At 35.3% G+C, this 12,125-nt stretch overlaps 1 protein-coding gene across 4 annotated transcripts in view; it reads right to left on the bottom strand.

Moving 5' to 3' along the window:
• Positions 1–12,125, bottom strand: part of Pgm1 (phosphoglucose mutase 1) — a 148,061-nt gene that overhangs the window by 74,442 nt on the left and 61,494 nt on the right. For all 4 annotated transcript variants that reach the window (XM_069836685.1, XM_069836682.1, XM_069836684.1 and 1 more), the window contains exons 6-7: positions 10,371–10,525; positions 7,348–7,458 (exon numbers count right to left, since the gene is read on the bottom strand). In XM_069836685.1, the coding sequence (XP_069692786.1) occupies positions 7,348–7,458; positions 10,371–10,525 (266 nt within the window). The remainder of the gene's footprint in view (positions 1–7,347; positions 7,459–10,370; positions 10,526–12,125) is intronic.

Raw genomic sequence — 12,125 nt, 5'->3', positions numbered from 1 at the left:
ATTAATTCACTTCAGTTCCAAGTTGGATAAAAAAAAACATCAATCCAAATCAACAGCATTTAAGGGTACTTCTGAAACCATCCAGAATGACTTGCTTGACTGCATGTTAAAAGTGTACCATGAAGAAGTAACAAAACAACAGTGTAAACTATGTTTCTATCATTGCTGATGATAAAACTAATGTCAATTTCAACTCGTTTTACTATTACACTACAATGTTGATGGAAAGCCTCTAGAAAGATTCTGGAAATTCTTAAATCCTGAAGGTCATGATGCTCTTGCTATTTCAAAGTGTATGCTTAGCAGAATTTGAACCATTAATAATTGGTAACAATCCAAATAAACTGATAGCTCAGAGTTACAATGGTGCCTCCATAATGTGTGGGGAATTGAAGGGTGTACAAAAATTAATATACGACAAATACCAAAATGCTAATTAAATACACTGCTACACACATCAAATAAACTTAATAGTGTCCAAAGCAGCAAGTACCAACCATTAAGCACGCATTTTTTTCTCATGTGTACAAACATTGTTTTTCTTTTTCTAATTCATCCCAAATAACGCAAATTTTAGATGAAATCGTACAGATTACCTAGGGCATCAAATACCAGGTGAAATTTTCACTCTCATGGGGTAAATACAGTGTATGAACACAGAAAGGAATTAATTACAGTGATAGAAACAATCAAAGCCTGTGAAGACGTAACCTTAGATTCCACCCTACGCCAAGTCAATGCATACAAATTCTTGCTAAATGAGGAAAACTTTGTATTTTTGGTTAACCTTCCTCCACAAAATTATGCTCCATGCAGAAATCATTTTCAATCAGCTGCAGAAGAAAAGCAATGATCCCATTGAAGTTTGACAAAATATAGGCCTGTGTAATTTTGAGGTATGTATACAATTAGTTAGGGATAAAATTGAAGAGATCATTAGTGCCATTGAAAGTGAGACCGAAAACAGAGATAATGCCACATCACCAAAAAGAAGGCAAGCAGTAGAATTTTGTGACGCAATTACCATATACTTAAAGTTTTGGTTTCAATTTACCGATCACCTTATAGCTTAGAAATTATTTGAAGTTGAACAATTTGAAAACTACAGAAGATGATTCCGTAACAATTACCTTAGTGAAACTGTTAAAATGTGTACATTTCTGAATTGGAAGTATACTACACAAGACCCGAGCTAAGAACAGTTTCTGGTGCAGTAACACTTTTGAACTTAATTTTGGACAATGTTTTCCTGGAAATATCAAAACTTTTGAAAATGTTAATAACAATGCCAATGTCAACATCGGAAGCAGAGCGGTGTTTCTCTATGCTGAAAAGGATTACAACTTTTCTTAGGAATATAATGAAAGAGGAAATATGAACTGCATCGGGAATACTGTCGTGTGAGAAAAGTTTTGTTTGCAAAATAGACAACTTCAACAGAAAAGTCATGGATTTGTTTTCAAGTCAGAAGAATCAGCAAATTGAATTTATCTATTGCGCATATTAACCTGGTCAACAAAACTGTTGAAGTGCTACAGTTGTATAAATTTTGGTGAGTTTATTATTATTATTATTATTATTATTATTATTATTATTATTATTATTATTATTGCTTATTTCTCATCTTTGATTTTGGCCATAGGCGGATCCAGGGAGAAAATAGTAGGAAAAAGATTTAGCTGCCCCCTCCCCTAGGTTATCCTGTATCTGCCACTGATTTGGACACCAGACATTAAATATGTAAGAGCCACTACTGATAACAACTATAAAAATAAAAATGAAATGACTCTCTAAGACTAATATTGGATGTACCAGTAATTCATAAGGAGAAAGTTGAAAGGAATCTTTAAAAGCCTCACATCATTTTATAGGGAAAAGTAAGAAGTTGAAACAAAAAAGTCTGGCAGTGTGAGGAGACTTTCTTGCTAATCTGGTTAAGGGACGAAATTATTTCAAATTAGATTCTTCCTCGCGCCATGTTCCTCGAATTATTTTCCCTTCATAAATGTCTTCCACGTCAAATGTTGCCACTGAATTGTATACATTACAGAAGTGCATATATTATGCAAATGTAAACAAGCCAGCAGCACCTTTGTTGCTGTGTGGTGTTGTAGAAGTGGTGGTTTTTGGAAAACTCTGAATAGTGAAGCTAAAATTCCAAACGCATTTTTCTACTATTCTTCTTCCCCTACTGAAGTGAAAATTGCTTATTCTTTTTTATCCTTTTTCATGATAACCAGGAAATGGTTTCATTATACAGTAAAACCTCGATAAGACGCGCCCGTTTATTATGCTATCCCTTGTAATACGCTTTTTTTTTTTTGTCCGGTCCCTGCACATTTAATATATAACGCCTTTATAAAATACCCCGTTTGTTGCGCTCAAGTCCTGCATAATACGCTGATTTTGTGGAATATTTTCGATGTAATTTTCAGCAATGTACTGTAACAGCAATGAAACATCTTGGTCATTGAACTCACTGGTGCCATTAACCTGAAAAGTATTGGTATTCGACCCTTTACCTTCACATTTAAACCTTCATACTTCATACCTTAGTATACCCCACCCTCTTGTTACACTCTCTTATTCGACTCATCTGCGTGGTTAAAGCCTACATACAGTTACAATACCTCACCCTCCTGCTAACCCCCTCTCTCAAACAGCATTCCTCACTCAGCCGTAATAAAATTCTGGAAATTTTTGCTGGGCAGTTTGTTGTCCTTTAGTGTATTGAAGTGTCTGTGAATGTGATTACAATGAGTGTTAAACAAAAAGCGCTTTCTGTGTCGAAAAAATTGGAAATCTTACGAAAGTATGATGAGAACAGTATCCTTAATCAGAAACAACTCTCTGATTCATGAGAAATCGCATCATCGACATTAAGAACGATAATAAAAAAATCGCGACTCAATCACTACAGCTGCGATGTCGGGAGGATATAACCACAGAAACTGAAGTGTGGTAAACATGAGGACTTGGAGTACACGCACATAGCAAACAACTATAAATAACTTTTTTTTTTTCGAAAGAATTTAGTACAGTATATATTGTAAACGCCTTTGACGTACAGTACAGTAATTACATAATGGAATAATACTGTATTATCTTTCATGAATCATGTATTTCAATAAAGAAAAATGCTAATAGATACTGTATATAAGTCAACTTTAGTAGGTTATTTTACGACGCTTTATCAACAGCTTAGGTTATTTAGCATCTGAATGAGATGAAGGTGATAATGCCGGTGAAATGAGTCCGGGGTCCAGCACCGAAAGCTACCCAGCATTTGTTCATATTGGGTTGAGGGAAAACCCCGGAAAAAACCACAACCAGGTAACTTGCCCCGACCGGGAATCGAACCTGGGCCACCTGGTTTTGCGGCCAGACGTGCTAGCCGTTACTCCACAGGTGTGGACATATAAGTCAAAATTAGTATACCCGCCTAATACGCGGTTTACACCCAGTCCCTTGAACAGCGTCTTATCCGGGTTTATTGTATGTATTGTCAGGGGAAGTTAGTGTTTAGTTTTGAAATTATGGAGCCGATCAGACAAACAAGTTCTTAAAAGTCACTGGTAGTCATTCTGTGAAAATTATGGAACTAATTTCGTACACTGTTTCTCACTGCTTAAACACTATCATGTTTTACTAAATCACCCATTATACAGAATGTTTCATCATTATAGTTACGTACAAACTGCAGGGATGAGTAGAGCACTGCTCCACAACCAGTGTGAGTGTGCCTCCACAAGGTGAAAGGTGTGACGCGAACTTTTACCTATTATAGTGAGAAATTAATCAAATTTAAGTAAGATGGTACATGTCTATTCTTTATTACATGCCACGAATTTTATGTCGTCAAAGAAATTAAATATAATTTATTTACTCAACATTGTTGTTGTATTGTTGTTTGCTTTGATATATTAATCTTTGTATTCTTGCCTCTACTGCTGTGCCAGCTATGGAGCGGTTTCTTTGTAATACTTCTCGTACGTTTTGTGTACCATACCCAGGCCTTTATTGCTTTATTGCCTGCCGCTGCTGGGAGCATAACATGTGTTTATGACTGACCTGACTCAGGTTTGAAATTTCCCATTTCTTATAATAACTGACAACTTCACAACCTTTAGATATTTGTTATAATAACCGACCCCTCTCTGACATTTTTAAAAACATTTACAATTTTGCAGACAGTATGTCTGAGTCACTAAACTCTCTTAATGTCATGTACGGGTTCAATAAAACCTGTCAGATTACCCTTAGCAGAGGATTTTTCAAGAAATGTTTCGGCATGATTTTTTCAAATTTAAAATTTTGCTAGAAAGCGGCACAAGAAAATTTTTGGACAAATAGGATTTGGTCATTTGGATGGCCAATCACAAGACACCAATTATTTTATGTCTCAAAGCAATAATTACAATTATTTCATTTCTATCACAGTTGTACTCTGAAGTAGTCGTAAAATTGTGATTGTTAGACAGTCTTACTATTTTTTTTTACTATTAAACTATTTTATACTTTCAACATGGACAAGTTCTTCAAATGGAGTGTTCGATCTGCAAATGCAAGTAGTGCACCGGCAATATAGTGCTAATTATTTATCTTGCAAGTTTTCTTCTTGTGATGACAAAACATGCCCAATCCCCGAGAGTACTGTGCGGTGAAAAACTCAGTAATGCTGTTATGAAACGACATTTGTTAACAAAACATTCCTTTCTGTCAAACAAAGATGCGAATTATTTTTGTCGGTTGTTGGAACAAAATAAAAAACAAGTGACGCTCGTGACGACGTCAGTATGTATTTTGCAAAAGTACAGGAAGCCGAACTTATCGTGAAGGCCAAAAAAACACACACACAATAGCTGAAACGTTAATGCCTGCCTGTAAAGAAATGGTCAAAATAATCCTGGGTTCAGTAGCTGCAAGTGAAATTAAAAAAATTCCTCTCTCTGCTGATACAATCAGCCGCTGAGTTAGTGACATGTCTAGTGACATTGAAGACATTATGTAGGAGAAAATAAAGAGCAGTCAGAAGTTCTCACTTCAGATTGACGAGTCCACCGACATTAGTGGTCGCGCACAACTTCTTTCCTATGTTCGGTACATTGATGGGGATGTATGAGGGGGAGTCAAATGAAAAGCTTATGTATGTGCACAGTATGTCGAAAGCGTGCTGATGAACTTGAGAAATCTGACTTATGGAAGAATAAAAAATTACATGAACATTTTCCTAGTTTTATACTTCGCCTTCAGTTCAGGGTCAGTGATTAACACTGTATCTTAATATAATAATATTGCACTGAGCTAACATGAAATTAGTAGCAGATTTTGAGCTGGATAAAACTAAAAAAACCGGACATGAATATATTTATTAGTTTTAGATACATAACATTCTGAATGTCCTGTGACTAATGAAACTTATTGTGGAATGACCCTTCACTGTCACACTGTAAGTCTGTATTATCTATATCCACAGTGAATGGGTCTATGATGAGGAAAATAACTGTACCTTCGGAACAGTTTCGTGAAAAGAACAGTTCCAAAAAAAAATAATAATAGGTCGAAACACACTGTTCCAAAACAGCAGTAGGAGTTTCTGGTGGACTGTTCCTCATGGGAACTGGAGTACTGCATAACATATCTTTTCTGGAACACTATAGGTACTTTCTAAGAGATCATAACAGTTTCAGCCAAAGTGTTCTTGAATGTACAGTAGTTCCTTCACAGGTGAGTATGATGGGGGGGAAAAACGAAATTTTTAACTCCAATGAATTCACAGGGGACGTTTCAATATTACACTATTATTCTGATTGGCCAATCAGCTTCAGTTACATAATTTGCCATTAATATAGCAACAAGAAAAAAAATCAGATTGTAAGATTATGTCTATTATTATTTTTCCAAAGTCATTGTTTTATTACATCCAATGAAGAAAAACATTATAAAAAATTATATACTGTATTGTATTCTGTTATAAATTTTGTATTTATGGCAACATAACAGTGCAAATGTAGCCCAACTAATCACAATGTTTGTCACAAATAAAATAATGAAGCTTTAATACAGATTAATAATATAACATAGTAGTAAAATCCTTTATTTAATAGAAGGAATGATCAAACCATTGCAATGTTTTATAGTGCACTTACATACGACTGCTGTAGTTGTTCAAATTGCATTATGATCAGAGATTTTAGAAACAGAACTAGTTCCGAAACAATATAATATTTTCGTGATTATTATGTTGTGTCAGACGCTTGTTATTTTGGAACTAGTACTTTCTTGAAACTGGAACACTAGAAAAGTTCCAGAAAAAAAAAAAAGACTTTTCCCAACACTAGTTTTATTAATCTTAAAATCTGACTCCATATGTCCAAATCTTGAAACCGTGAATGAAATTCCTCCTGAAGGAAACGACCATTGAGATATACTATTTCTATTTAACATTGCAGCTAGCTTCTGCCAAGAGTCGCTACTGAAGAAGAGATAGGGATGCTTAATGCCGAGGATGAGGTAATGCCCATTTGCTGATGATCATAGGCTTTGACTTGTGTTATGGAATGAGTGCTCCTTCAAGTCTTCAAGGGGAAAGAATTTTCTTATGATATTTCAGCCAGTGTATGAGACTGGTGCCTACCCAGGAGATACACTGGGTACCAGCTGTAACAGTTGGGTTAGGATCATGATGTTGACTGGTTGGATGATGGCTGGTCGGCCTTCTGCCTTCAAAGATTTTCGTTGCACAGATCTGAGAATGCGGGCCCCTCATTTTCTTCTATGTTATTTGGTTATCAGATGACGAACATCCTTTCCCCTTTGCATTGTTAGTTGTCTCTGCAACACATTATCTGAACTTCTGGTCGTAATTTGACAGGTTATTTAGTTTCTTTAACTTTAGCCTAATCAGAAACTTATGGATAATTCCGCATGTGCACGTGTGTGTGTGTGTGTGTGTTGTGTGTGTACGTGTGCTTTTTTTGTGTGTGGAGGAAGAGGAGGAGGAGGAAATGGAACATCCCAATTTTGTTTTAAAAAGGATATAATTCCCATTATTTCTGTTTTTAATGGACACTAATTTGGGCGTGCACTTAAGCTTCCATTAGCTTATATATATGCAATGGCAGAACCAGACAAGTACATAAAGTGTGTGTTGATAGAATGATAGATGGAAACAGGAGTATCCTGAGGAAAGCCTAGCAAGTTTTCTCCTCACAAAAAAATTCCTTAATGATCTAACTAAGGATCGAACCTGGGCCACAGACATGGCCAGAATGTCCAAATACCACCAGCCACCGGCACATACCTACGGTATACGACATGTCATTGAAAACTGAAGTGCTTACTTACCCGAAACTTTCTTCACCACATAGTGACAATAAATTGGCATCCATTAAATTTCCAAAATACTTCCAACCAGTTGGTACTTCTCTTAATGGAGTGTCTGTTGAGGAAGCAACTCTGAAAATTAAAATAAAGAGAAATCAGCATATGGTTGCTGCACCTCCAAAATCGGCTAGATTTTGCAGGAGAAAGAAAAAAGCATTGTCAATTTTAATTCCCTTCATTTTCAAAGCTACTTTCAATCATAACAAGAAAAATCATGAAATTAAGAGAATTAACAGCGACAATGCTTTTTCCTGTCTCCTGCAAAATCATTTTAAAATATAGCAGATTTTGGAGGCACAGTGATGATAGAATACAATGTAAACCAACTAACCAGAAACGATTTTTGAACAATGTGATCATATGAACATATTTTATATGTAATGACCAATATCAGGACTACCCAGTGAAAATCCCTCATTTCTGCAACACTTTCCTGTCACTTTGGATGTGCTGATTAGGGGAGTAACAGAGCTCAACAGTCTTGTTTCAACAGATACAATCAAACTCAAAGGTTCTAAGTAAAATCTAGAAAGTGGAAATCGTCTGACATAAAAAAATCGAAATTATATAACAACACTTTCAAATTCAGTTCATTTGTTATCTGATTGTGATGGTACCTAATTATAGCTTCTGACATTCTTTTAGCTATGCAATAACATGCAAGCAGCAATGATGAAACATACTATTTAACTTTTGGTAAAAAAAAAAGATATTAAAGAGATCATTGGATTAACAACAGTAATCAAAAGAAGATATCAAAGGTCGAATTAACAAATGTACTCATCAGTTGCACCTAAGCGTAACTGATATGAGGGAGTTGTGGGGAGGTTAAAAGAAACTTTCTTCTAATGTGTGCAAAATGTACTCATATGGCATAGAGTGTATTCCTGATTATCTGGGCTAATGATCGAGAGAATAGGTGCAGATAATTAAAAAATCCTATTTTCACTGTAGATATTTACAAGGATCATGTTTCCAATTAGAAGCAATTCAGTTCATTCGTTCCTTTGAAGTGTTGCATATGTCCAGCAACAAATCAGGCAGTATGGTTGCAAGTCTTTTTATTTTCTTTTAATTAATTATTGAGCCAAAATCAAGTACAGTTCATCAGCAACCAGGAGTAAATTTTATATTTGTTCTCTCAATTATCCCATAATTATAAAAAGCCAGTTGGCCTGAAAATCAGTGAAGAAATTTCTAATTTCATCTAACTTTATTCCAATCAGCACCCATTCTGCTACTTTTTGTTAGTATCTTTGTTCTGTTGAGAATAGAAATGCCTGCCAGGATTTTTTTTTTTTGTTTTGTTTTCTCTTCTTTTAATTTTACTTCACCCAAACAATTAAAAAAGCCAGTAACTTTAAGATGATAAACAATAGCTCAAAGAAATGCGCATGGCAACAGTGTCCGAGTGAGACATCTGTTCTGCCAAGATTATCAATAGTTCAAACCTGGCTTAGACTCTCACAATCTCATTGCGATAAATTTGTGTTTCTTAATAAATTTATTTAAAATTCTACTCTCATTTACCCTCAACAACAGACGTGCATAATGTAAGCTGTCAACACATGTGGTCTCCAATACTGCTATTGTATTAATATTGTTTTTGGCAAAAGAATAAAGCAATGGTTGTGAAATAACTTGGGTGGTGTTCTTTTACAACCCTTCCCTTAATTAAAAAAGCAGAGATGTAATACACTGCCATATTGTATTTATAATATCATAAATGCTCAATATCATGACAAATACTGCTTCGAAATACATGAGTACACATATAGACGCATCTATCAAAACTCAATACGTATTAATGTTCAGTTTTGAATGAAATTAGCAGAATAATATACATTTAATGATTACAGGGATTAACTGAAATAATATATGCTTAAAGCGAAAAATTGAAATATTCAAAAAACTATCTACTTTATATACGGTACACTATCAACAAGCAATCATTTTTTATTACTCTCAAGGACGATATCTTGTTCACCTGCAGTCAATTTCATAATCCATCCACTCAAGCTCTGTCTCGTCAAAGTTTTCATCACTAACACCAACTTATGCAAATGCTAGCAGTATACTACTGGGTGTTCATTTCAAAGTGTGTCATGACGACACTGTTGTGAGTCAGCGATTTGGAGTTTCAGCTTATATGTCAGAGAAGTTGCCTATATTCAAGGCGTTCAATCTGAATTTGAGAATGTGTACGGCATAACTTGAACGTCGTAGCAACAGATGGCGGTCTGTACGGTCTGTGTGCTACCATAACCTCTTTCGAACTGTGTTTTGCAAGGGCAAGTCGTACATAGGGTATTTGTTATCATTGGTTGTGTACGGCAACATTCCACAATACAAATCAAATGCTCCGTGTCAATGTTGGCCGTCGAAGTTAATGTCAATGAATACGTAAGTAATCGTCTTGACTCTCTCCCCATATCCCGACAGTAAGAAAAAAACTCACCTCAGTAGACTATGTGTTTCTAAACAGTTCACATTCCTGCCACTACCGGCGTTACTGTACATATCGGTACATACTATTCAGAATGAACACCGCACTTGCTAGGCAACTTCTCTGCCACATAGGTAATTCGCCTTTGCGGAAGTGTAGGAAGATTGAATTCTCTAGGCTCATCGACTAGCCACATGACGGCATACAGCGAGCCACGACACACTTTGAACTGAACACCCAGTATATGTAATAATATCTCCAGTACTAACGAAACAACTGAATACCACTAAGTGAACTGCGCCACCGGCTTCCTGTCAGAAAGTACACAAGAATTCACAATTGTAAAGTGGTTAAAACCGGTTTATTTCTGGTCTCAGAGACCGCATCTCGTGTTTGAGGAACTTCGTAATCCAAAGGCAAATAATATGTGCAGGAGCCATTATTAATTAAATACATGTGATCAAGTTCCATTTTTAGTGGCTTATAATGATAAAGCAAGTTAAGCTCAACACCATGAGAATTCTTACATGGTATTTACCTGTCTATAGCTCCAGCTGTTGGCATGCTCCTTGCGTAACCCTTCACTCCAGTAATTCTGAAGTACGGTATTTCATCCAGGTGTGCGCCAAGAACAGCCAACGAATCAGACGGAGTAACAAAGAAGGCCTTTTTTCCCAAAATCATATTTCTGTCCTGTAATTTATTTTTAGCATTGGTACAAAGATTTTAGACTAATAATATATACAAACTGTACATAGTATACTTCCTCATCAATGTACCGTTAACATAGACAGATAAAGCAAGTAATCCTTCTGTTTATTTTCAGTGCACTGTACGCACTCAGCTTGAGGATCGAAAGATGTTCAAATGGAACCTTTGAATGACTTTATAGGATATCAAGAGATAAATCATGGATTGTGGTAGCATTGAAGGGCAACAGTCCCATCTGTCTAGATTTCTTCTGTGAACTATAACAGACGTACTGCCATAGATTTTAATTCTGTCATTTGCATTAATGTTGGAGTTAATTAATATTAACCAAAACAGTTACACTACAGTGAAATAATGCTGTAATAAATGCTATTCTAACAACATTCATACCACTCTATGAGTGCGCATTAAAATAGGAAAGAAAAAGTTGCTAATAAATGATGAACAATAGTGACGACAGAACTTTCTTGGAAAACCTTTCATGTAAAATTTACACAAAAAAAAAAAAAATGCTTGGTACCACAATTATTAACTGTTGTTCAAACCCAACAATTTTCGCAGCCTGTGATTGAAGGAAATGATCGAAGATTCTTATAAACTGTTGAGCTCCTGCACATGCAACACGAGCCTTCTAAGTTACTACTGTCATGTAATAAACTGATTACTGACAGTGAATCGTTTAGGGATTCAGTAACTAAGACTGTGTTTGAGAACTGCAAGTCTTCAACTAAAGAGTGTCAATGTTAACCAAATTTACTTACAATAAATTAATGTCGTCTGTTGCACAATTTGTCATTCTTATATTTGACTGCATTTAAAATGTGAAATAAACATAAGATGGACTGACACACAAGTGGATATGCCAGTGTGCACATACATTAATACTTCTGAAATTCTGACACACTTCGCTGCTGTATATAATATGGGTTAAAATTCCTTTTGTGGTCAAATGTCAAATTAGACTTCCAATAAACAAGTTCTAATATCTAAATCAAATCAACTCCAACTACACGAGTCAGAAGTAATTTAAGAGTTACATAAATGTCCTTGCATTTCCCTAAATATACGCAACAAAACACACACATACTATATTAGTTCCAGTTAATATTACAGCTGACAAGTTAGGTAAAAATATTTCTTGAAGCCTACCATGTAATTATAATAAGAGCATTACCTTACATTGTCACTGGGCATTTAATTGTGCTGGCAATAATATTGGTTTAATAAAAGATAAGATTAGCAGCCACCTATGCTTGAAATTCTCAATGGAAGCAAGTTAATTCTTGGTTTGTCTATAAATGTCTAAACCACTACCTGACAAACAGAGTTATTTTTAGAGACCACAGATTTTCGCACTAGTGATAAAAGCGACAAGTCATTGATTATAAAGAAAGTTGTTTTTCTTTACAAATATGCCTCTAACAACAGCGAAAATGGCAATATTTTTATAGCGAATTTTCGTGATAGATATGTTTTTAGAGTGAAATAAATTATTTTGGGCGAAAAAAGGTGAAATTGATTAAACATTTGAATTTCATTACTTTTATAAACATTACTGTAACATTAGTACCCAGGTGCAGTC

The sequence above is a fragment of the Periplaneta americana genome, chromosome 10 (assembly GCF_040183065.1).
Source record: "Periplaneta americana isolate PAMFEO1 chromosome 10, P.americana_PAMFEO1_priV1, whole genome shotgun sequence".
NCBI lineage: Eukaryota > Metazoa > Arthropoda > Insecta > Blattodea > Blattidae > Periplaneta > Periplaneta americana.
Note: the sequence above shows the minus strand (reverse complement) of the source record. Positions and strands in the feature narration are given on the sequence as shown.